Source organism: Eptatretus burgeri, chromosome 3 (assembly GCF_056783735.1).
Source record: "Eptatretus burgeri isolate ZD-2024b chromosome 3, Ebu_testis_v1, whole genome shotgun sequence".
Lineage (NCBI taxonomy): Eukaryota > Metazoa > Chordata > Myxini > Myxiniformes > Myxinidae > Eptatretus > Eptatretus burgeri.
The window spans coordinates 113,660,434-113,688,362 of record NC_140963.1 but is presented as its reverse complement, the minus strand read 5'-3'; the positions used below and the strand labels follow the sequence as shown (position 1 = coordinate 113,688,362).

At 42.1% G+C, this 27,929-nt stretch overlaps 1 protein-coding gene across 4 annotated transcripts in view; it reads right to left on the bottom strand.

Moving 5' to 3' along the window:
• The window catches only part of LOC147030766 (tensin-1-like), a 434,197-nt gene that overhangs the window by 383,851 nt on the left and 22,417 nt on the right, over positions 1-27,929 (bottom strand). For 2 of the 4 annotated variants that reach the window (XM_085875169.1, XM_085875171.1), the window contains exon 1: positions 9,122-9,363. The exons of 1 other annotated variant lie outside the window; for it this stretch is intronic. In XM_085875169.1, coding sequence (XP_085731295.1) covers positions 9,122-9,214 — 93 coding nt within the window. In that variant the 5' untranslated portion in view covers positions 9,215-9,363. Of the gene's footprint in view, positions 1-9,121; positions 9,364-27,929 lie in introns of those variants that run through there. One more of the 4 variants, XM_085875175.1, reaches the window with a different exon arrangement.

The window sequence follows — 27,929 nt, the reverse complement described above, 5'->3', positions numbered from 1 at the left end:
GCTGGAAACGTCAACTCAAACAGGCCTGAATTCTTCTTTCCCCCCCCCATCCCCTACCTTTGCTCATTTACACATCATTTTCTTTATATCCTGGCAAATATTCTGTTGTTATTTTGCCCTCCCCCCCTTGGGATTAGCTGGGGGTAATGGTGGGCCGTGGAATTGTCTTGTCCATTTTGGCTTGGCACTTGTCTATCCTGTAATTTCTTTATTATTATCACTGCATATATTTTATGTTCCTTTTTGTTGTGACATAGTTTATTCATTGCTTGGTGGTGCACCCTGTGTTTCTTTGTCCTGAGTGAAACATTTGCATTTATTCCTCTGTTTTGAATTTTGCATTGCATTATTGGACTTGCGTCGGACATACTGTGTGTTGAAGAGTGGGGTGTGTGAATTGGCATCAACATTAGGATGTTAACGTCGCTCGGTCACATCTGACAGCCTATACGGCGTGACCGCACACGGGGTACGTATTGGTCTCCCGAGTACGTTGATTAGGACCTCCGGCGAAATAGGCGGTACCCCAAGCCCTTTACCAGAGGGCGAGATCGTAACACAGGTGAGAGATGTGGGTGGGTCTTTCTTTATATATTGACTGCTTTTGACATTTTCACATGGTACATGCTTGGGAGCCTCGTTGGTATGCATTCCTATCTACCCTATCGCTGATGATTCGCAAATAAGTGAGGAAACCGGTCCGGTAGCATTGGGATTCTCATGTGTGTACTATGTGTGAACGTCTTTATAGTATTTGAGGAACTCTGGGAAGGGTTTGAAACAGTGAAGCATTTACCTTGTGTAAGTCTTCTTGGGTTGCTTTGTGCAGCTTCTTCAGCTGGAGGAGTGTGGGAGGGGTCAACTATTTACATAATCCGAGCCACCTGGATTTAGTTGATAAGGTGAGAGCTGAATTGGCTATTCCCTTCATTCACAGATGAGAGATGTGGGTGGGTCTTCATTTATATATTGACTGCTTTTGACGTTTGCACGTGGTACATGCTTGGGAGCCTCGTTGGTATGCATTCCTATCTACGCTATCGCTGATGATTCGCAAATAAGTGATGAAACTGGTCCGGTAGCTGAGGCGGGTGTGTTGCATTGGGATTGTCATGTGTGTACTTTGTGTGAACGTCTTTATAGTTGTTGAGGAACTCTGGGAGGGTTTGGAACAGTGTAGCACTTACCTTGCAGCTTTTTTGGCTAGAGGAGCGTGGGAGGGGTCAAATATATATATATATATATATATATATATATATATATATATATATATATATATATATATATATATATATATATATATATATATATATCATGACACTCTTCTGAACATGCACAGAATCTTACATGTCTGTTTGAGCGTTGTGTTCAAGTACATCAATCTGATGTCATATGCCATTGAAAACTTGCTCGCTTAGGAAAAAAAAAAAATCAGGCAAATGGATCAGGAAATTCGATCTACATGCTGCTCAAGTTTGAATGAATTAAATGCACAAGTAAATAGCCAAATGAATGTCGTGATTTCAGTGAATCGTAATGAAACAGTAAGGAAGGCTTTAAAATCATTAAACTTGTCTTGATATAACCGACGTGAAAGCAAGAACTGTGTTAAAAGGGCACGCATTGTACACTTTCTTTTTTGTCCATTCCTCACCCCCCACTGCGTGAGACCACCCACCTTAAAACACATGAGAAGCATCTTTAGACACCCTTTCTTGCACACTTATATACACTCACACTCACGCCAACATGAATCTTTGCCCACTGCATAATGATATAACAACGAAATCAATGTGAAAGCAGTTACAAGAAACCAGCAGTGAAATGTTTTTTCAAAAAACTACTAAAAAGAGTTTTAAATAAAATGCATCAATAAAAACAATAAAAAATAAAATTTTTAACTTAAATAAAATGCAATGTAAACTCAAAGTTTCTCAGAATTAATATACAGTGCAGTATGATATAGCAAAGCCATTATAACTAAGATCACAGTTAGAAATTATCTTAACAAACCCAAAGTGCTTGTCTGAAATCTGAAATGCAATTCAGAATGAAGACCACAATCACCATGAGCCATGATTAGATAGATTTCCCCCATTGTTTTGAAAACAAGAAACAATCTGGCAAGAGTAACAGAAAAAGAACAATTTTAAACTCGAACCCTGATAGCTTTCCAATACGTGCATATCACTAAAACACGGTGAGCTAAAATAAAATTGCTAAGCCCAAGAGGGTTCCTCACCTCTGAATCCCTGGCTCACGATGCAGGTGAACCCAAGTTCAAATACGGTCTATCGTGTTTGTCCATTGGGTACGAACGTCCTTATACTTCAAGTAAAAGTATAATCATGTCCACCAATATCTTTATCCTGAATGTGATTGCTGTGCAAGTTCCTTCAAGAGCCTAAGCTAAGGGCACTGTAAAAATAAATATTAAAACCCTGTGTGTGCAGATAGCAAGAACATGCTTATTAATGTTGGCCAAATCACAAGTGTTTTATTGGGAAGATGTTAAATCAACCTCAACAAATAAACACATGTTAACAGGCTCGGTTGAGTCACCATTATGCCAACCTCAATGAGCTGGCTTGAGATGCGTGTGTGTGTTTTAGCCATTCCCTTTGCCAGGATATAGATAGGCAATATACTGTGTGGTTTGCACACTATGTGGTGGTGGTGGTGGTGGTGGTGGTAGTGGTAGTCGTAGTCACAGGAAAATGGCCATTTGTCCAAAGGCCAAATGTCCTGGCTCGGGCCTGTCCGATATATAAAAAAATGTCCATCCATCCATCAGGACCATCCTCTATGCAGAACGTTGGTGCTGCCTAAGCAGTCTCCTTGGCTATTGGGCACAATCCTGGACGGGTCGCCATTTCGACACAGGATACCAGCAAGCTGGCACTCATTTTCCCGACCTCGGAAGGATGACAGGCAGAGTCAACCCCGGCAGGTATGAATTCAGGTATAAATTAAATTCAGGTATAAATTCAGGACAGGCAGATATAAATTCAACATCCGAGTGGGATTTGAACTCAGGATCCAAGGATGCCAAGCCCACCACCCTAACATATAAAAAAATATCTGTGATGACATCAGATGAAAAATCTGTGCGAGTCATATTTATGAATCAAAACCAAAATCATCGTGCACGAGGAGAAGGATCTTACTTTGCTACTTCTGAATAAGGATGTACATGACCGATTATAATTGACCAGATTGCTTCATATCCCTTTTTGGCTTTATGGATGTTTTACTCGATTGAGCATTTCAATTGCAGACGACAGTGAATTAAGGCTACTCATGGTGGTGCATGATATAAGTGACACTATAGGTACATGAAGCAACCAATTCTTCAAAAATAATCCCTTCCTCTTTCATGAAAAAGACCAAAGCCTTGGCCTTTTCAAAAAGATTCAATGATCTTCAGCTTCAAAACTGCTGAACGACATGACAAGAAACTTCAGATACATCATCAATGGAGCTGGACGTTTCAGGATAAGCATTGGTGCAAAGTAAAATAGCTGCCACAGAGCAATCAAAATTGACTGTTTTTACACATCTGGAAGTTGTGTCCACATCTGGAACTTCATATTATAATATTTGAAATTATAGTGCAGGGTACATACATTTACTCCAAATAAAAAAATTTCAAAATATTTTTAAAAGATTAAATCTTATCACAGAGATGGTTAAAACTTGACCCGGAAAGATGAGCGCAGGTCAAAGGTGAAAAACCATCACATGATGAAAATAATAACTAGAAGGGCACTGGTAGAGCGCATACCTCCACCACATAATGCCTGATCGACAAGAACATATAGAGCCCAATACATTTTGAAATATCATGCTATAAGAGTACCATATCATTTTTGACCCTATCTCTCAATGGTGAAGAATCATAAAAAATTATAATAACCCAGATCCGGATCCGAATCTTTACCAAAATCTAATCAATTCGTCCTTGTCATACACTTAACCTGTCCACAAAATTTCATTCGGATCCGTCCACAACCTTTTGAGATATCATGCACACAAACAAACAAACAAACAGACACACAAACAAACGAATGAAATAGCTCGTTGAGCAAGGAATTGCCGGAATAACTTTGTCATATCTCCATGATCTCTGAAAAAACAAAAACCTGGAGATTGATCTTTCAAGGTCACCAGATTTGCCTTGACCTTGTGACTTCAAATAGTGACAAGCTATGCATGCGCGAGATCAAACCTCCCTGGAATGAAACCAATAACGAATTTACAACACTTGAACTTTGTTGCCATGGTAACCAGAAGTGTCTGAACCAAATTTCATCATTTTTGGCATACAATAGAACACTCATACCAAGATACCACTTGCCAAATTGGAAGTCAATCAGGATCGAAATGACGTTTTTATCGCAATTTGACATTTTTGACCCGACCCCCCTGACATTCGACCCCTGACCGCTAAGGCCTAAGTCACATTTGCTCTATGGTGAGGATACGGCGGCCATACGCCCTCTGAATTGACAGAAACGTGTGGCGGCCGCAGAGTTTCTGCGGTGGCCTCAGGGTGGCTCTACGCCGTTTGGCTATATTTTACAGGCCGTAGGGGTCGCACTGTGTAATTATAACGCGGAGTTATAACTTTTTTCATTTCTACGTTCGCCGTAGCAATTCGACAAGCTGAAAAAAAAAGTGGTAAAAAAAAAAAAAAATTAACCCACTCGTTACCGTCCGTCTGGCCGCACGTTCGCCTTAGGGCCCCCCTGCGGTTGCCTTGCGGGCACCTTGCGTCTGCCTTGAAAATTCGAGGGCCACCGCAGGAATGCCCTAAGGTCACCGTGCGACATCATATCAAAGACCGTACGGCACCCCCACGTTTTCAGTCTCCACAATTTATAAATATGCCGTACGGCTACCCGAAAAAATAAAAACATATGTGACTGCTACATTGTGTGACCGTGGAAATACTGCGGCCGCCATATAATTGCTAATGGCTGTAGATTTTGAAGACCCCACGGCCGCCGTGGCAAATGTGACTTAGGCCTTAGAAGGGTGTTGGTGTGACACCCCAATGAGACATATGGTTGGATGCAGAATTGGAAGATGCACATTGTGGATTTGGTTTGAAGTCGATATGACCATTTTAGCGAACGTTATTGTGAAAATAAGAATTTCGGTTTTTCGGTGACCTTGACCTTGACCTTTGACCTAGATTCACCAAAAACGACATGTGTCTAAGTTGGACCATGGCCGACGTCTGTACCCAGTTTGGTTATGATCGCTGAAACGGTGTGGCTGCTACAGGGTAAACAAACACACAAACAAACAGACAGACACACAGAATGACACACACAACCGACCAACATAATTGCCGAAATCCGAAGGATTCCGGCAATTAACAAACAGACAAACAGAGAGAAAGGGGTGAAAACAGAACCTCCTTCCCCTTCGGTGGAATAGGCAATCATAATCTGTCATGTATAAATGATAATAATCATTCATGAAAATTATTCGGAATTTTTCCAAAGAAAAAGCTCGACAATATCCACCGTATATGTGTGACATTTGTCCTGTATTTGTGCGCTGTGCTCAATTATCTTGCTATTTAAAACAGCAGCTGCAAAGTTGACTGACATTTTCAAAACCGCGATTGACTGCTTGACTTTCCAAAGCCAGGCGGTTATATGACCGGTCCATATGACCGGTTACCTGTGTGAGCAAATATGATAATCGTATTACAATGCAAACCTCGTCTTCCTCCTGAAGTTTTGTGTAGGTTTTGCTATGATGAAGGGTCAATGCCAAAAAACGTCAGCTTCTTGCGTCCTAAGGCGGTTATAATACCTCGGTGAACATTCTGTCGATTCCATCCATTTATTATCCTGTTAGGTATCTTCATGAGGTACGGTAGGTTTGTGTTACAAATATAAACCAATGTAATTGTAATTGTATCTACAGTACAACAAGCAATTTTCTTGTTTTTCAAGCTTTGTTAGATGACTTTGGTCTTGATATTTTTGGTCTGTTGAACAACATGTCCATCAAGCAAGGCACTTCCCTCGTCGAGCACATTCCCCGGCAGGTGATTTTATATGTTCGTTACCGTGAATGTAACACAATACTATCAAATCATCACTTGAAGAGATACATGTAGGTTTCTGTAATTACGAGTGCACGCTCATGTACCATTTTTGACGTCAAAATTGTGAATGGTTTCAATCAAAAACATGTGCATATTGTACGTCCGTTAACATCAAATTGCCTTTCACATGAATACTGGACTTATGCTGATATCAACACATCTTCGGATGTCAAACATGACAGAATAATACGATGTCTTAATACACACGAGTCATTTACTCGACTACGTGAGAAAGTTTGGAATGCGGGGACACAGGAGGATGAGGGAAGGGGGTTGGAAGCAGGAAGCATTTACTAACGTCTTGAAATACTTTTGTGAGGTTCATGCTCCACATTATTATGGAGGACAAATTCCACTACGTATCAAATCGGAAACCCAACAGCCATCCTATTGCACCCGTTTGTCATCGCATCACTTTCAAGTTTGCAAAAATAAAAATGCTATTTACAAGGCACCCATTAACTAAAAAAAATCTCTCCGGTGATATGCCAACGCACTTTAACTTGGTACAAGGTAATGCAATCATATCTGATGCACTTAAAGAGTTCATAGAAAATTTATATAGTAGGCAAAAGAGGTTTTGAGTGTATTTTATTTTTGAGGATTGGTTGTTGATAATAATAAAAAAAGTTTTTTGAAAAATAGTTTGTATACACGCAAAAGAAATGAAGGGCAGTCTGTGCAAACACATTTATAACCCATTTTGATGGTTGCCTGGCTGGATAAGCAACCCGAGACTCAGATAAACAGATTAAGGGGCTAAGGGAGGGAACAGCAAAGCATCAAGGATGATCTGAAAGGAAAGCAGTGACCTCCCCAGGAGAATCTTCCCAGTTCATTAGCTGTGGGTGTTTTCCTTTCCAGCCACAGCATTAACCATGGACACGGGTTGCAGGCCAGATGTAGCACCTGGTACCAAACAAATAAGTGCACTACACGCAACCAATATTGCTGCACCAAAAGTATCACATGTTGCATTTTTGTATCCAAGGAAAAGATAAATTGTTACTGTAATAATGCAATCTTCATGAAATCAACTATATAGAAAGAAATTTCTTTTCAGTATTTGAGACAATGGAACATTAATCTCCACGATCCACTGAATGCCATTGAGGCCAGGAATAAAAGGCCTCTGATGCTTCTGCCAGCTCCATCACATTTTCCGAGTGGCCGTGCGGGGTCGTGCATCAAGCCTGACTTTTCATCCTGAGTGGAGGCCTTTCACGGGAGGCACCAGAGCAGAACAACCCAGTGACCCTAAGCTCATGACACCCAAAGGGAGCCTTCTGCTCCCCACATAAGCCTTAAAGCTCTGCCTGTCAAATCTGTTAATGTTCAACAAAATCTCTGGATGTCTGACAAGCATGGGGATCCACAAAAAAAAAAAAGGATATGTGCATTTCATTATACAGTTCAATCTTCCAACTCTGAATCCAGTCTCTTCCATACCACAGCAAGAATATGTAGTCAGGCAATGATTAATACAGCTTGTTAAAGGTGTGGGAGTGACCATACTAACCCACATGAACTCGAAACACAAGGACGTATATGTGCCAGTTGCAGAAAAGACTGTATGCAAAAAACAGAACCTCTTAAAGATCATAATTTTAAAAGTATGCCAAAAGAAATAAGGTTATCGATTAAAGTATCCATGTGACTCTGATGTATATTGACATATTTCAGTGTTGAATGGATATGATAGATTTAAAAATTGGGGAAAACTAGAACAGCACGCGGTAGAGCACCCACCTCCGCCAGGCTGAACAGTTTACCTTTTGTATCCCACTGATAGTCCAGATCTGCATCTGGGCCTGAACCAAAATCATATCAGCTTGTTCTTGTCAACTACACAAGTCATCCACCAAGTTGCATCCAAATCCATCCACAACTTTTTGGGGATACTCTGCGATACAGTACGTCGTTTTTGGCCCTATCTCTCAATGGTGAAGAATCGCTGAAAAATATTCTCGGATTCGGATCTTCACCAAAATCGAATCAATTCATCCTCGTCATACACACAACCTGTCCACCAAGTGCCGTTCGAATCCGTCCTTAATTTTTTGAGATATCCTGCTCAGAGAAAGACAAACAGACAGATGAACAGACAGACAGACAGACAGACAGACAGACAGACAGACAGACAGACAGACAGACAGACAGACAGACAGACAGACAAACAGGGGGTGAAAACATTATCTCCATCCACCTTCAGTGGTGGCGGTAACGAGTTTCCCTAAATTGGCAAGAACAGAGCATCAACAACATTCCAATTATTATCAAGACAAATCTAAGAAAGGCATGCAAAGACGAGCAGTAATTTACAAACAATATGTATTCTAATTAGCAAACAAAATCCCAAAGTCCAAGTAAAATAATAATATAATAATTGCGGATTTTTACCTTGGTGTAAAGAGCATTTACATTATTGCGTAAAATACATGTTGACACCCTTATATGAACTAAAATAATAATAATAATAATTAGACACGCACACCAATTCTTACATGCAAGTATGACATCAACCAACACGGGCTGACCAGTATACATTATCAAACCAATTTTGATCCATTCGATCCTTAAAAAAAAAATTCCATTTCTCATCAAAGCTTTACAACTCTGTCTTCGAAACATCAAAAGTACTCTCCATGAGGAAAAGTTATATAATGTGTTCCGCTAGTAGAAAGTAAAAAAAGATGAACATAAGATAAATAAACCATCATGAAGTCACTCCACACCAGTTCCGACAACATCTCAAGAATCTCAAAATCCATTCCAGACTTATTTTCTTTCAGAAAGTGGTCTTACGCTCTTGGAGGACTTTGTGCAAATATTACAGCTTTTGGTGAAGAACATTAGGACAAATGAGCAAACTTTTACATGAATTATTAGAACATTGTAGTGAACAACATACAGCATATAGGATGTGAAACTTGCTTCCCAGCATCAATAAGCCATGTGCTCAGATAAGAAACTCAAACAGTTCAACAAACTTACCACGACACTGCACGACAAACAGACCCAGGTGATGTGACGGCCCTGCACCCAGCATGGTAGTTTCAATGACAAAACTGGCATTACACGAGGCATTCAGTCAGAGCTGTGATTACTGAACACCTAGTGTCGGATCTTCTTCTGGTCATTGGACATCATCCCACGCGGCACTGTGCTATATTGCGCTAAACTAAACTCCATTGCCGATTGCTCTCCCGCGCTTCATTAGGCATCTACCATCATGCCATGGGAAAGGGAGGGGGATAGAAACTCCCAGGGGTAAAAGAAGGGGAGGCAGGGTCTGTCCGCGAAAAACACCTCCCTTCAACAAGTAGAATCTCAGAACATGACTTTCTGAAGTCTTCCAGGCTCTTCCATTTTTAATGAAGCAACAGAAAAAATTTGTTTCCAAAACAATGACAACCAGGAAGGGGATTTAACAGTTAAAAATATTTTGAGAGAGAAATTTGTTTGAAATTAAAATTGATTTGCACTTTGTCTGCCTTTATCCAAGTAGACAAAGTCTTATATATATATATATATATATATATATATATATATATATATATATATATATATATATATATATATATATATATATATATATATATATATACATATATATATATATATATATATATATATATATATATATATATATATATCTCATTCTAACCACTGACTCACTGACTGATATTAAAGATCGGTACTTTCCGGGTGACGCAGAAAGCTGAAATTTTGTGTCACTGGACATCAAAGCCGATACACCGGGAAAAATTACAGAACCGTTGGAAAGGATCTGTAAATGAAAATATAAATAAATGAAAAAAGTAAATGCAGGTGAGCAAGCCGAGACGATAGGGAAGCACACAGCCCGTTATTGCTTACAATGTGTAAGCATACCCCGCTAGTAGTATATAAAAATGATTAGACATACTTTCACACAATTTCCATTTTAAGAATGTGATTTTTTTTTATTTTTTTTTTTTAAAAGCAGGATATAAGCGTAGCCTGTGGAGAGATATAGTGGGCAGACTAAATTTGCAAAACCTTTTAACAATATCATTTACAGTTCCATTAGCTATATGGCAGAATGTCAAGAATATACTTTCTGTTTCATGGGTTACCGTGGGTATTCAGATGATGACAAAGTTGAACCAAATGGCTCAAAGAATGCTCGGTTTGTGGGCATTTTAATCATTTTATAAACTGCATTCCATGAGTTTAGGAAGGCAGTGTTAAAAAAGGAATATAAAAGGGAAGAGAAAGACAATCCTTTGGCTAGCACTGCACAGAGATGTGGCGATGCAAGCTATGTGCTAAAAGAGGTCCTTTGTCTGAAGGTCCTGGTGTTGACAGCTCCCAGGCAGACAGCCTGCCACACACCTTGGTACTCTGGCTTTCTTTCCAATCACTCACACTGCCCCCATCAGAGGTCTGGGGTCAACCCTCCTCCTCCCCACCCACATGTTTCTAGGCATAACTACCACCATCCTAAACATGTGGTTGAGATGCATCCAGCTTTTCATTTTATCTAAATCCTAAAACTTATTACCTCCACCAGCGAAGGTTGACGGAGGTTATGCTTTCACCCCTGGTTGTCTGTGAGCAAGATATCTCAAACAATTATGGAAGGATTCAGACAACAACTGGTGGACATGTTGTGTGTGTGTGTGTGTGTGTGTGTGTGTGTGTGTGTGTGTGTGTGTGACAAGGACTAATTGATTAGATTTTGGTAAGGATAAGAATCCGGATAGTATAATTTTTGAAGTGATTCTTCGCAATTGAGAGATGGGGCCAAAAACTATATATAGCATGATGTATCAAAACACTGCAGATAGGTCACAAACAAATTTGGTGAATGAGTTTTGGGGGGGAGGGGTGAGGGTTACAAGAACAAGCCAATTTGATTTTGGTTCAGATCGAGGATGCAGATCCGGCCTATCAGTGGGATACAAAATGTAAACTGTTCAGCCTAGCGGAGGTATGCACTCTACTAAGAGCCACAGTAGTTGCTTCCTATTTTGCAAACATTATACAACAGATGTATTTTCAAAGTATGTTTTGATAATGTATGTAAATTTAGCATTTGGCTGGCAGGATGGCCAAGAGGTATGCGCTCAGTTGCAGTGTTTCACAGGCAGAGCCATTCATCAATGTGTGCGCCGTACCTTGAATGGACATTAAACGGGAATCAAGTCTGCCAGCATTCATTGGTGAGCACTAAAGAGCCCACGGTGTCCTTCGTGAAAAGTAGGTGAGCGATTGCCGGCACCATGGCCAAATTCTAAATTCCTGCCTTAACTTGGCCTGGTCAGTTGGTTTGTGAAGACTTGGGCCAAGCTTCCCCTGGCTGACCCCACGAGAAAAGGTGGGTTAATCGTGGCCATTAGAGAATAAGAAAAAGACAAATGCAAATTTAGCCTGTAAATTTTTTTTGGAAAAGGTTGCAATTTTAGTTTTTGTCCCATGACCCTTTTAAGGACACCCTGCATCAAAACATTATTGTAATTTTGTGCACAAACTGGAATGATAAGAACAGAAAATGTGAAATCATAAACTTGAAACATCTGCACAGCGATGTAGCCACAGCATTACTGATGATTAATAAGTTTCCAATCCCAGTGTTAATATTTCACAAACGTTTGCTGGATTTTCTCTTATTGTATCCCATGTATGTGTGACAAAAGGGATGGGGGCAATTCTTATTTGGAGGAAAGTTTTAACCAGTAATTTATGTTGCCAAAAAACAATCAGAATTTACTTCTCAACATCCTCGGAAGAGCTTTTGATATCATAATAAGGAAACGATACTTGCATCCTTTGTTTGTGTATGACATAAGTAGTACATTACCAGCAGATCGACGAGGATCAAACCAGTTTGAAATGTGAACACAGAGAATGCTTGATTGTAAATTAAAGTCAATTATTGGCTCACCTGGACTTTAGTCAAGTGAGCTTATGCAATTGAGCAGTGTCCGTAGGTGAGTGAATGAGTGAATGAGTTAATCAGTCAATCAGTGAGTCTGTGAACACTTCAGTCATTATCGTTTGAACCAAACACAGTATTGATGAAACTTGGCCACAAGTTCCATATCCGATACCTAACGAAGGTGAATTAACCGCATCAAAATCTGCGCTCATTGAGAGGGTTTACCGGGGGGGGGGGCAGAGGGTTGGCCCCCCAAAATAGGTATTTGCTCTCTTCTCCGAAACTACACACACACAATTTCAATAAAACTTCACGACAACCTTCATTATCCTTGATGTACCAAATTTTGTTCACGGCATGAAAGAAAAAGCCAGGGTCAAAGGAGGTCTGCAGGGGGGTTGAGTGACTGTTGCTCCTGATCCCGGTGAGCTTCAGGACACAGGGTCCTATTTTCATGAGAAGGAGCTGGAAACGTAGATGATATGTGTGCACACTTGCCTCTATGCCTGGTGTTAGCTTAATGGTTTGGGTGGTGGGCTTGGGATCCCAGGATCCTGAGTTCAAATCCCCCTCGGCTGTTGAATTAATACAGTACCAGGTGGGGTTGACTCTGCCTGTCATCCTTCCGAGGTCAGCAAAATGAGTGCCAGCATGCTGAAATACTGCGTCGGAGTGGTGACCCATCCAGGATGGTACGCAATAGCCAAGGAGACTGCTGAGGCATCACCAACGCTCTGCCTAGAGCAAACAGAGTTTGGTCCCAATGGATGGATGGATGGACTTGGCTCCAAGTTGTCTAGCCTGGTTTTGAATCTCATCCCAACTAAAAACTGGCATCCTAGTATTTCACAGGCAGGACGAGGCATTGGTATGTGTGCTGTTCCCCGAATGGACGTTAAATTGGGTGTCCTGTCTGCCAACATTATTTGTCAGACATTAAATATCCCACAATGTCCTTCATGAAGAGTAGGGAGCTATCACAGGCACCCTGGCTGCTGGGAAAGCAATGGCAAACCATCCAGCATCACCCATACCAAGAAGCTGATGAGGAAGCACCAACCCTGTTTGGAATATGGTACAGCTCATTTCATCATTATGACAAGTCTAAATTTTGGTAGAATTCAGGATAACATTCACAAAGTAGAATAACTACATTATGTTAAATATAAAAATAATGTTCCACTCTTGCAGTGTATTGTTTTTAAATCGATTTTTTGGTTGTATTTCCACTTGCCTGGTATTATTGGAATAATCACTGAAGTGTCAGATTCAAAATTCTCTCATGGTTTCCTTTTGTATTAAAGTCTTTTGTGACACGTGTCTATCCAATTTTTTTGTCTCCAAAATTGATGCTCAACGAAGACAGGTGACAGACAGCAAAAGCAACATGGAGGGACGGTGGGTCCGCAATCCACAGTTGTGCCGGCATCCGGTAGAAGGCTAACAACGGAATCAACCAACAAGTCACAAAGAATGCTGGACTGTCAACAAAGACTCGTTGCTCATTGGTTGAAAGTCGACCCAGGAACCATCTCTCGACCGAGGGCAAAATTTAACACAACAGGGCGAGTCAATGATCATCCTCGTCCCAGTACGTGTGACTACAGCAAGGCAAGACTGTACCATCTGCATTCAGTACCTGCACACAAGCTTCCAGATGGCCACAGACACTACCAATGGCGTCATTGGGACAATGAACCATTAGCTCGAGAACGGTTGGAAAACGTCTCGTCACATATACGGTTTATGGTGCAATGAACCTTATCAAAGCCAGATCCTGATGTGCAGGCATTGCATGATGGCAATAGACAGTAAATGGTGGTAAACTTGGACACATTAGATGGTGTGACATCATCATCTTCTCCAACGAATAGAAATTTAATCCTGGTTTTCCAGATGGATGTCGGACGTGTTTAGCAATATCAAGGCAAATTACTGTTGTGGTGGTAGTGGTGGAGTGATGGTGTGAGAGGTATTCAATGTCCAATTACGATCACCACTCATTGCTCTCCAGGGAAATATCAATGCCCAAGCCTAAGTCAGCACAATCCAGCAGCCAAGTCCTTGCACCGATGCTTCAGACAACATGCCATAATGCTTTGCCTCACAGAGCCAGGGTCACACAGGCATTCCTTCGTGCTAACAATGTACAGGTGTTAGATTGGCCTAACAAATCGCCAGATATGAACCCTATTGAACATTTGTGGGAAGAGCTGGGTCGCCTTGTTTGACATCAACTCTCCACCCCCCAGAACATTGCCGAGTTGTACAGGCCTTACAGCACTACTGGAAAGCCAATCCATGAACCCTGGTGACGTTTGTGTCTGTCAATGCCTCAATGACTACAGGTATGTGTCAGAGTGTAAGGTTGTCACACACGATAATGGACCTCGGTGACCCCTGCTTCATTTTGTGACATGTGACGTCACTGCTTTGAGACTTCCCATCAGTGTCAGTGTCAAATCTGAACTTGAGTGAATGGACCATCATATAAATCCAATTACAACCACAAATGACCTGAACTATTGCAATAAATTGTCTAAAAACTTGAAGTTGCATTATTAATGCCTCCGAGTATATCGTCGTGACTGCAGCTCACGAAGATGATATGCCTCAGCACCGGGATCTTTCATCACCGAGAATGATCAAATGGTTTCTTACTACTTCTGCATTTACTTTAGCTTTACAACTTTATCATCCCAAAGGTCGCCGAAATGAACCAAAGTTGAGCGCACACGCACAAGAGGCAGATGGATGGAAGACGTGAAGCTTGGTGTTGGATTAGCGGTTAGGGGAGCTGGTTTGGAATCTTAAGGTCCTGAGTTTGAGTCCCTGTTTGCTGTTGAATTAACACCACCAGGTGGGGTTGACTCAGCCTGTCATTTCAGCCTGTCAGCTGTGCCTTCAGCCTGCACTGCATACGAAGGAGGATGGAAGCTGTTTGCTTTCCTTTTTAGCTCGCCTGTTCGAAGAACAGAGAGCTATAACGATACCCCCGGTGTGAGCGTGAGCGTGAAAATGTTAAAGTTTTTGGTGCAAGTTATTTAGAAGCTTGCCATTCATTTAATATGTGTACTAGGATGCTGATATTTGGCATGGAGGTTCCTTTGGGGTATATTATTGGTGTAGTGAAGTTGAAATTAAAAAATAATTTCAAATGTTTTAAACTTAACTTTTTTTGTAGCACTTCAACGTTAAAGTTTTTGATGCAAGTTATTTAGAAGCTTGCCATTCATTTAATATGTGTACTTGGATGCTGATATTTGGCATGGAGGTTCCTTTGGGGTATACTATTGGTGTAGTGAAGTTGAAATTAACAAATGATTTTTAAAAAAATTTAAATTTCAACCTAAGATGGTGTCAAAGCCACCCAATGCACGCCTGTTTATACTAGACGCTTGCCATTCATTTAATATGTGTACTAGTTTACTGATTACAATATACAAATACATATATTGCTTTAAAATTATTTGGATCAGACTTCACTGCAATGTGTTATAAAAAATATTGTTAGACTAGTCTTTTAAAAACGATAAATGTATAAACAGGCGAGCATTGGGTGGCTTTGACACCAACTCTCTGGTTAAAGGTGTATTAGCCCCTGTTTGGTCTCTATTTTCGTGTGTGTGCGTGTGCGTGTGCGTGCATGCATCCACAACCATATCTCGGACATGTCTGGACCGATTTCATTCTTACAGGCACAAAGGCAGCAAATTATGGTATACATAAGCACATCGTTTTGTTTCACGATGTGATCAAAGATGGCCAACTGGCAGCCATTTTAGTTGGGAAAGAAAAAAACGCAGCACGTCCTCAACACGTCCTCAACCATTTCTCAGGCATGCATTTACTTATCTTCTTCAAACTTGGAAAACAGATAAAGAATGATGGCTTACATATACATATCATTTTTTCCGAGATCACATCCAAGATGGCCGACTGGTTGCCATTTTGCTACTTAAATGTGTCCCCAACCATTTCTCAGAAATGCATGGTCCAATTTTATTCAAACTTGGAACAAGCAAGGTACATGATGGCACACACGTGCTCCTCAGTTTATTTTGCAATCTTATCAAGATAGCCGACTGGTAGACTGGTGGCTATTTTCGTTGTAAAAAAAAAAAAACAACAAAACAACCCAGGATCAACCACGTCCTGAACCATTTCTCAGACATGCATTTACCGATGTTGTTCAAACTTGGCAAACAGATAATGAACTGGAAGGGCACTCAGTGGAGTGCATACCTCTGCCACATAATGCCTGATCCACGAGAACATATAGGGCCCAATACATTTTTGAAATATCATGCTATTCAGTCCTGTATCATTTTTGGCCCAATCTCTCAATGGTGAAGATTGAATCACATTAAAAATTAATAATTCTCTTATCCAGATCCAGATTCAGATCTTCACCAAAATCAAATTAATTCGTCCTTGCGACACACCAAACCTGTCCACCAAGTTTCATCCGAATCCATCCACAACTTTTTGAGATATCGTGCTATGTATCGGTTTTGCCCTATCTCTCAACGGTGAAGAATCACTTAAAAATTCTCGTAGTCAGATCCGGATCTTCACCAAAACCTAATCAGTTCGTCCTTGTCGCACACACACCGAACCTGTCCACAAAATTTCATCCCTATCCATCCACACCTTTTTGACATATCCTGTGATTATATATACTAGTGCATGCCCGTGGGTGCGTGCCCGTACGCGTGTGGCCGTATGTGCAAACAAAAACAAACAAAAAAAAAACTTTCAAACCGCGTGCCAGAAACAACAACCACACAGGCTGTTCCTTCGCTCTCGCATCCTCGCGACAACCACACTTCTACACACCGAGTTAATTAAAATCCGAATTAAAATCAAGTTTACCTCCCTGTCTTTGCTTGACATGACATTCGCTGCCATGTAACCAGCACGGCCCGTGACGTCATCGTCGGCTGCCGCGCACCGGCCTACGCAGCCACGCCTACGAAGCAATGTGTCATGTCATTGGTTTGGTAAATAAATGGCCGCAGCAACGTGTCATGTCATTGGTTGGTAAATAAATGGCCATAACTTGGGAAGCACTTGTCCGATTAATATCAAACCTTGAAAAGGCACATCCTCAGGTCCCCAGCAATATACCTGGCAAGTTTCAATTAGATCAGACCAGTGGTTGTCGAGAAACAGCGGTGACACACACACACACACACACACACACACACACACACACACACACACACACACACACACACACACACACACACACACACACACACACACACACACACACACACAAACACTGTTGGAATTATAGATATATACATATATATTATTTTTTTTTGGAGATATCCACAGACAAACAAACAGACAAACAGACAGACAAACAGACAGAAAGGGGGTGAAAACATAACCTAATTCATCTTAGGTGGCGGTGGTGATGATGGATTACATACATCTGCATGTCATTTGTTTTCAAGAGCAGTTCCAAGATGGCCGACTGGCGGCCATTTTGGTTGAAAAAAAAAAACACGATGTTGCACACATCCTCAACAATAACTCCACAGCTCTCTGATGTTACTCTCAGTTCCGGTTCATAATGCATTCATTAATATTCATGTAACTTCCAATACCACACTGTCTCGAATCAGCCATTGTGGAGTCTCTTCCTTCACCCACACTCCACGGCCCTTCTTCACAAGCTTCACCGGCCTGGTCTGCCCTCTCTCTCAAAGTGCTTCTTCTTCACACTCGATCCAGTCCTCTCCTCCTTCTCTGGCACTTCTAGGAAGAGTCTTCCTCTGGACCTGCCCTGACAACGACGCAGCCTCAATAAAATAGGTCTTTCCATGCCTCTGGGCCCTGCAGGACATTACGCCACCATTGCTTGCATACATCGGCCTGAGAGATCGTGACAGCCTTTTTTGAAGTGTGTGACACTTTTTGTGATGGGAAGTCCTCACCTTTCCCCATCCGCAAGCAATAAGCATTTATGCATACAATATTACCCTGACTATCTTGTCTATAAATTACATCCGCTGCCTCAGCATCACACATGACAAAATGACTTACTCTAACAGGTCCCTGTTACATGGCAATTTAACCTACTCAAAACAAAGGGAATTACCACTTACCACATTTACCACAGTCTAGCTATGGATCCTCCACCACCTTCCATGTAACAATATATATTGTTGCGGTTCTGAAAACCACATTCCTTGAAGGCAATGGCATCCATCATAGTGATTTCCAAACAGTTATTTCATTAATATACGTGCAGCTGGACCTTTCCCTCATGTCTAATGGGTCAAACGGGACGAAGTGCATTGTGTGGGTCTCATCGTTAGGTCTGATTATATCTCTTTCTTCCTTTCCACCATCAGCGAGGCTGCCACACATGGTACGTATGAATGTCCTCGCAGAGACCAAAAGAAGCATCAACCACATGATGGAAAAATCCTCTGCTACAAGAATCTTGTCTCTAGGGGAATAGTAGAACCATACATTAAATCCCAGCACTGTACAGGACATGCGTGGTGCACTCTTTTCAACCCAAATCTGCATCTAATAATTATATCCAATCCTTTCCTTCAATCCACGACAAAGATCAGGGCCAGCACCGCATTCAGGCAGCAGCCTGTGAGGATCACCACTGTGATAACTAACCACATGCACGATAGCGGACCCACGCGCAGCCCCGTGATATTTACCGTCACGCTGTGTGGGACGCGCATGATGCACATCTTTGTTTGGGTCTGCGTGCTGGTTCACAAAAGCGTCTTACCATTGATCTTCACTAGTCACCGCGACCACCAATATCTCCCGCGGACGGCAGAGATCTTCTCGCACCTTCGCGTCGATGCAGCCGCCACCAAGCAGAGGTTTGCTGTATTGCCCGAATCGCTGGGGCTGCATGGTGTACGGAAGAAGCAAGCGCATTGATCAGCGCCAACCGCAGTGCGCCGGGGGGCCCCGAGTGGGAATGCGGGGCCGACGCGGCCCTCAGCCAGTCACCGGAGCACAGCCCGGGAGTTCGGTGCAGGGGTTTTCATGTCGCGGTGTTCGGAGCAAGACAATTCCACAGCTCGGCGATGTCTCGCTGGATGTAAAATAAGGCCATTTCCTGCCGTGGCCCAATGGGAGAGCCCGATTTGGGTGATGACGCATCGCTTCGAGGTGACGCCCCACCCTGCTCCAACAGACCTATAAAAGACGGATCACGAAGCTGTCCGTAGTCGGCCTCTTCCTCATTGTCTGGCCTTGGATCGATCTCTGCATTCGCCTGTTGCCCCGCCTTCTCCGCCTGCCTCTCGCCGCTGGACAACCCACTCACCTGTCTCCACCTAAAGTACTCCCCCACGCCAGATGGCCTCGCCCTTTCTCATGGACCGCACAGGCTGTGCTGGCACCATAACTAGGCAGGAGATGAGCGTCCCCCTAAAACATACTGGGTAGAGCGGTCGGTCAACCGTGCAAGATATTACGAGACCGTTTGCCTCATTTCCTCTCCTTTCTTCTAATTAATTCCTCTTTATCGGTGTGTGTGTGTGTGTGTGTGTGTGTGTGTGTGTGTGTGTGTGTGTGTGTGTGTGTGTGTGTGTGTGTGTGTGTGTGTGTGTGTGTGTGTGTGTGTGTGTGTGTGTCAGAGAGAGATCGCGTTCACGGTCGGTTAGTGACCTGCCGCGTCGGAGTTATCAGTGTGCGACGGGGTGCGATTCCGGAGAGTCTCGTGGAAACCTGAGATAGCTTCCCTCCCCCGTGGTCTTCTCACCCTGACTATATATATATATATATATATATATATATATATATATATATATATATATATATATATATATATATATATATATATATATATATATATATATATATATATATATATATATATATATATATGGATCATTTGACAATCCTTCCAGAGGGAGTGAGACAGTGAGACAGCGAGGTTTGTCATGATTGATTCAAATGCTCCCTTGTTATACTAGCATCGAATGAAAAATAATTGGCATAGATTGATGCACCTGGTTTCTGCCAGTCTGTGAAATGAGGTTACTGTGTCACAATGCGGACCCTTTATAATCCTCAGATCCTTTAAGACTCTTAAGACCCATAAAGACCCTTTAAGACCTCTTAAGCAGTTCACGGAGTGAGCTCGCTATCGCAATGAATTAAATGCTCTGGGTACTGGAATGGGAAGCGCTCAATCTCGCAGCACACGGTCCAGGGTCCTGAGCCGGCAGATTCTGCTGCTCAGCGTCTATTTCCAGGTCCGTTACAGCGTCTTGGCCCATTTGTAAGGAAAGTGATAGGCTCTCACTATGTCAATGCTTCTCTGAAAGGACCATCTGGAAAATCTTCCCATCTACGCTCTTCACAAACCCCTTGAAGAAGTTCAATTCTTCAAACTTTTGGGCCTCCCCATCAGCCACAATCACTCTTGGGAAAGCCATATCCAAGCTCACCTCCAAAACCAGCCACAAACTGGGCATCCTCTGTCGTACCAAGTTTTTCCTTGGTAAGTTTGAACTTCTAACAATTTACAAGGCTTTAATCTGCAGCTCCATGAAGTACTTCTCTCCCATCTCGGCCAGGGGCCCTGCCTCATACCAAAATTATTGGAACCTCCTGAAATGAGGTTGAATCTTTGGGCCTGCCCATCCTGCATCATAGACAGGTCAATGGTGTCTCTGTCTTCTCCTGCATCTTTTCAGATTTTGCACCCTCTATCCTTTCCATTCTATGCCCCCCCTCCACCCCTGTACAATGCTCGGTTGCTAGGTTTTTGCCGGTAACCCACTTCTGATGAAACTCTTAAAATCAAGGCTCACTGCTCACTTTCATACATTTGTTCCCCTTTTCTCTCATCTGTGGAATCAACTTCCACAGATTCTTAAATCTAACTCTTCCATCGAGGGCTTCAAGATGGCTATTCACCACCACCTCAGGTAATCTCCCATCCATACTCATGATCTTTTCTACTGTCATTCACCCTCACAAAGTCTATTCCAGGTTATTTTTTTTCTTCCCCCCCCCCCCTCCTCCTTCCACCGTTCTTTTGGTGTTTTGTTCCGTTGACGTTTCATCTGCTGCAGTATTCACTTTCTCTTCTTCCAGCCCCTTTCTTGCTGTGTTTGAGTTTGCATCCAGCTTGTTTATCTCTTTTGTCGTCGTCCCCCCCACCCCTCCCCCCATACCCCTACCCTTGGTCTCATTCTTCTCCTTGCCCATTCTAGCTCAAGTGACCCTCTGCTGTGTCACTCTATCCTGCTGTTACTGTGTCGTCGTCCCCCCCCACCCCACACACACCTTTTCCACTGTTTTTTTCCCCAACATTCTGCTATGCATTATACCACTTCCATGACCCTTGACTTTATATAGAAAAACAAAAAATATATAGATCAACAACAATTGCTTCAGCTGTGTTCATTCCCCAAGTGAATCTTGAATAACTGCCTCATCACTGCTTTTTGCCATCTCATCGGCCTGGGAATACAAGCCAAGGAGAGCTCCCAGCAGGCAGGCAGGAGTGGAAGAGTCAGCGGGGCATTAGCTTACAAGAATCAGGCCGAGAGGACTATGGGCCTGAGGCACTCAAAGGCGAGCAATGACATCAGCCCTATTCTCAAGGGAACAATTGTTTGAGACCCCCATCCAACACAGGCCCACAAGGTGCCAGAATACGAAGGAATACTGATTAACTGCACTGGCCAATTCCTGAACATTGAACCTGAATGTTCCTAATGGGCTATTCCAGTCTTATGAATGCCACATGCTACGCTATATAACCACATTCCGCCAAATTAAAAATCGTGCATCGCTAAGCATTCAATTACAAAACAAAACCATCAAATAATTTGACATCAGCACACAAAATATCACTTCTGGTAATACAGAACTTGATAAAAAAAAAATGCTAAACAGTTTGGTAGGTGTCTATTACAGTATTATTAGTTAATATTAAATGACATGTCAATTTATATTTCATAAAAAAAAAGAGAGGCTTTCGGCATAAACCCCAATCAAGTAAACACACACACACACACACACACAATCATGAACCAAAAGCCATAATTGAAAACAAGGAAGTAACACTCACATACAACCTGATGATCCCATCGAGCATGAACAGAGAAAACAAAGCATTTCGACCGGATATTGTACTTGCTAATTGTGATGTCAGTAATATTTTGGCCGAAACAACGCAGAAATCAAGAAAATGACCAAAATAGCAAGAACTTTAAAAATGGAGTCAAAAGATCCTCGAATCTGAGGAGCGCAGAAATTGTACCAGTGATAATTGGAGCAACATGAATGATAACGAAGAACCTTCGGGAGGTCTTAAAACCATCCCTGGGAATATTACAACAAACGAACTCCAGTTGGAGGCTGTCCGGGGCTCAGTGACCATCCTGAAAAGAGCCCTCGGAACAAAACTTTGAGGACAAGAAAAACTTCACAACTTGGTGCATAAATCATGATCCCTTAATGAAACCGAGGTGGATACTACGAGACATGGGAGGGCTCAGTTCCACCTTCTGAAATCCGCATATGGAGATTGGAGAGAACAACAAAGGATACACACACACACACACACACACACACACACACACACACACACACACACACACACACACACACACACACACGCACACACACACACACGCAATGTATACAGATTTTGTATAACGAAAACTATACTATCTTGGCGTTCTGCACTGCCAATCATGGGAAACAGAGGACTGATAACGTGTGAGCATTCCATCACATGTTAACGCCTTCTTTTAGGTATCAGTAACACTCAACATTGGCTCTCTCTGCTATTTCATTTGATTTCTGAAATATAAAGGTCTGTACACATTCAGTTGTGTGACCGATAAGGCGATTATGACAAATTTCCCCTCGGCCAGGCGTGACATTCATGAGAGGTGTGGGATGTGGCTCCATCTCGTTGAAACCACAAATATTCATCATTTCTCACTCTGTTCCTTAAGTAAGTCTTCAGCATGTGAATATAACGATCTGATGTCACTGCCATTTCAATATGAGGGTCTTCATAAAAATAGGAACCGCAGATTAATGAGAAACTCAATCCACACTAGAAGGTGATTTTTGGAGAGCAAAGTGATGCTATTCATGTTCTTGTAGCTTTTCAAATCCCTAAAATCTGCAATTTTGTTTATTCATCATCTGATGAATGCAAATATGGCACTCATCAGAAAACCAGCGTGGTTCGGCTCGCACGCTCGCCTCTCCACACGTCGTTGCAGAGATTGACGTCACAGATTTGCTGTGTTGGCATGATTTACACCAATCATCATACAAACATTTCGTTTCTATGAATATAATTGTAATATTGCTGATATTGTATTTGTTTTAAATTTAATTTTTGATACAAGAGGGTCCAAGTAGTCGAAGTGTTCAATGGTCCAAGCTGTCTAATCTGCCTAATCTGCCTGAAGGGTGTAAGGGGTCACAATGGTGTTTAGGTCGAAGGGGTCTAAAGGGTCTTTGGGGTTTTTGTTTTTTTTTGATCTTTGGGGTCTTTTGGGACTTTTGGGTCTCCTAGGATTATGGGTCTTTGGTGTCTTTTCGGTCTTCAGGGTCTTTTGGGAATTTTGGATCTTGTAGGTATATAATTAAATTTGAACATCATAAAGATTGTAAAAGTCATATAAATAAATTATTTCCGAGTTTTACAGCCGATGATGCAGTGTCTATTAGACCACCCTATCGAACATGTTACAGTAGTTATTCATGCCTGTTGCATGTGTTATTGATGGCATTCCTAAAAACAATTCTTGAGGAAATGCCAGGGGCATAGAAAAGAATGGACATTCCATAGCTTGTGAGAAAATAACAGACAATAGAAAAGCCTCTTGCTGCTTGTTCTCCTCTTGCTGCATCAGGAACACTTTCCCCTTGACTCTCTGCCCTAATCTCCACATTTTGTCTTTTTGCAGGCACAAAGCCAAATTGAGAGAGTATTTTCTAACTTATTCCTCTGATTTGGCTTAATACACCATCATGGCACCAATTGGGTGCATTTTACTCTTTGGGGGGGGGGGGCAGTGGGATGTGAGAGTGTCCGGCATTCTCAAAAAATCTTGTTCTTGCAGGCATGGGCTGTAGGGTGTTTCACGTGTCAGGAATAAACTGCCTCGACATCGCTTTACTCACCCTCGGACGAATGATGGCCAAATTAAGTTTAATAATTTGCCACAGACTAATGGCCCATTAAATATTTGCATGTGCCTTCCACTAGTATGCTTTATTTTCACCCGTCATGCATGGAATAAAAAACCCCAAAAGCTCATTTGCATAAATAAATAAAAAACGACCAGGAAACTGCGCAAGGGCGAAATTATTTCCTTTTTACCACGGAGTGGTGGTGGGGGGTGGTGGCTTCTACTCCATGCTGATGAGGACCAACAAGCCAGAAACATGTACCCGTGGATATTCCCTCTCCGGGTTGGAATGATCTATAAAATTGAGAATTAATTTCTCTTCACGGTATTGGCTGCAATACAAATCTACGGAGATGTAGGGGGGATGTAGCTCTGCTAGGAATACTGTATGCCTTATAGGTGGAGCCGATGTAACTGTTTCTCCAAAAGAGCCTTTTTGAACATATATAGGGTGTCCCAAAAAAATATACAACCTTTAAAATGCTTCGTTTTATCCTAAAAAAGCAGTAATTTTGTCACTAATGCTTCATTTCTTGTTTCAGAGACCCTGAAGTTTATTTTGATACCAAGCAAGCGCCAGAAAAATGCCAAGATTGACCGTACAACAACGGACGAAAATTGTTTCACTTTGGCACCAGACGAAAAGTGTCATACAGGTGCAACGTCTTTACTCGAGACATTTCAGTATCCACTTGCGCCATGCACCAAACTTTCGGACAATAAAGTGCACCATCGCAAAGTTTACCAATGTGGGAACCATCTGTGACCTTCACAAGGGTCACAGTGGTCGGAAGAGGACAGGTCGTAGTGAAGAAAATGTGGAAATGGTGAGGCAGGCGGTCGTTCAGAGTCCAAAAAAAATCGATTCGACAACTTTCTGCAGAGACAAACATTCATAAGAGCACCGTTCAGAGGATTCTTCGCCAAAACATTCATGCCTTTCCATATAGAATTTCAACGGAAACGGTGCTTACTGATCAACAGAAATGTAAACGACTAGACTTTGCAAATTGGTTCTCAGGAAAGTTGGAGGAAGATGCAGACTTCCTCAAAAAACTTCACATGACGGACGAATGCCATGCTCACTTGTCTGGGGAGGTAAACAAGCAAAACTTTCGGTACTGGGGAACTGAAAATCCTGGTTTCCCAAAGTGAAGGAGAACATGACAACGCGTTTGCAGGCAGTCATATGACAACGTGGAGCCTACGTCGAACATGTGGTTTAAAAGAAAACAACGATTCCATACCAAAATTTAAATTTTGGTGGCAATTTTGACATTGGTACAATAAACTTCAACCTTTCAGCTTTCTATCCAGCCATATATCATTTTAAAAAATATATGTTATGACCATCCTCTTTGCAGATGAAAACTTGTATATTTTTTGGGACACCCTGTACACTGTATATATACATATTTTACACAAGAAACTTTTTGGGGAGGGAGAGTTTGGTTTTACAGTGCAGTGTCAAGGGGTGTTGCCTCACTTAATGTGGGAGGGGGGTGGGGGTCCTTCCTGAGAAATATTTGGAATTTGGAGCCTTTCTGAAGAATTCCTGATGTATTCTCGAGCATACATACATGCCATAAAAGTTGGGGCCTGTCTGTTTGTAAGATTGTAATGTTTTTATTTTTTTGTGAAATGCTAAAAATATTTATTGGATCTTTCAAAATGAGGATTTTCTGTTTACCATAAGCCATATTTATATGCTTCACATGATCCAGTCAAAATGCTTCACGCTCGAAATATCATGCTCCATGAAGAGGAGATTAAGTTTGCTGGGCTGCGTTCACAGTCATTTAACAAGTCATAAGATGGTCACCATGATGTGATGCAAAATAATGGTTTTTGCTTTTGGATCACGTCACACTGGCGAGGAAAAGAAAAATTTATCAACATTTATTGTATACTAGCAAAGGTACCCAGCATTGCCAGGTACCCCCGAGCCCTCCCTCATCCCATTCCAACCCCTCTTTCCCCCAGACTCCACCCCTTCCCCTCTCTCCACCCCCCTACTCTATATATATATATATATATATATATATATATATATATATATATATATATATATATATATATATATATATATATATATATATATATATATATATATACACACACATATGCTTGGTGTTGGCTTAATAGTTCGGGTGATGGGCTTAGGACCCTGAGTTCAAATCCCCCTTGGCTGTTGAATTAATTCCAGGTGGGGTTGACTCTGCCTATTATCCTTCTGAGGTCAGCAAAATGAGTGCCAGCTTGCTGGTATAGTGTGTCGGAGTGGTGACCCGTCCAGGATTGTGCCCAATAGCCAAGGAGACTGCTTAGGCAGCACCAACGCTCTGCACAGAGTATGGTCCCAATCTCGTCCTCCTCATAACTATGATTGGTGAGAAGGCCAGACTGAGCTCCATCAGCTGTTGCTGCACAATCTGGAAACAAGTGCCATCTCATAGTTGCCAACATTGAGAGAAGGAAAACAAGTAGGATGGAAAGGATCCATGGTGTGAGGGAGCAAAGTGACCGACCGACGGGGGGGGGGTGCATCTAGGAGAAGGGTCTCCCCCTTTCCTGGGTAGGGAAATTTTGTAACTTAACCATAAATTTGTGCATTCGAAGACACTCGTTTTTTTAATATTAAAGCAGAAAAAAACATGTCTTCCTGATGAATATAAGATGTTTCTTTTTTGAAATGTAACTCCTGAATATGTTTTGGACTTTACATTGTTTAACATATGTTGTAATGAGTAAAATATAAGCTCAAATGTACTGTGCGTCCGACTCGTGCAGATGGCTAATGCAGCACAGGTACGGTTCTCATTGGTACAATGGTCTACTCTGGGTTACATCATGTCAGTCAACCAACGAGGAACATTCTTCATCTCACGGGTCAATCATGCTTGTAAATGGGACAGCATTTGTCATTTGCTGCCGCGTACTTTCAATGGTAGCTGTCACCAATCGAATTCAATGAGATTATGGATATGATTTTTCATGCATCATCAAGGGAATTCCTCCCTCCCTGAAATTTTGTGAAAACGGTATTTTTTGCTATTTTTGGACGATAGAATAAAAGCAGTACCACAAAAGCGGTTCGTTTTCCTGACTCTGATCCTGCTCACCAGATTCTCTCAGCGAGGGAGTCTCATGAGTGGAGGAGGCCAGTGGGTCGACCACGTGCCTCATGGTTGCAACAGGTTGACCATCATCTCAAGGAGATGGGGATGGGCCTGGCATCTGCCTGGGGGATGGCCAGATGGAGGCCCCTGGAGTACCGGCGGAAAATGGACGCAGCGACGTGCTGTTCTGGCACATGCTCCCATACCTGACCTGACCTGGTACCACAAAATCGGTACACTTGGCAATGATGCCATGTGCCACAGGACACATTGTCTTCCTCCACACCAATCACAACCAGGAGGCATCACCTTTGTTTTTAGCTGTCGTGAGTTATTATGAAGATATGAAGATGGTTAATTGAGTTCTCTGACCTGGATGAAGGCCTTGACGATACAGTCATGACTGCAGCACTGGAAGGGCCTCTCGCAAAGATGCCAAGATCAAATGCTGTCAACAAGCAAACAGAAAATGAAGCTATCAACTCGTTTGGTCTTCGCCCTTATTGTGGTTCTTCAGGAAAACACATCCCTGTCCCATCCAACTCGTAACTTTGAATCCTTACAACATTTGTGTGGGTTAATGGTACATC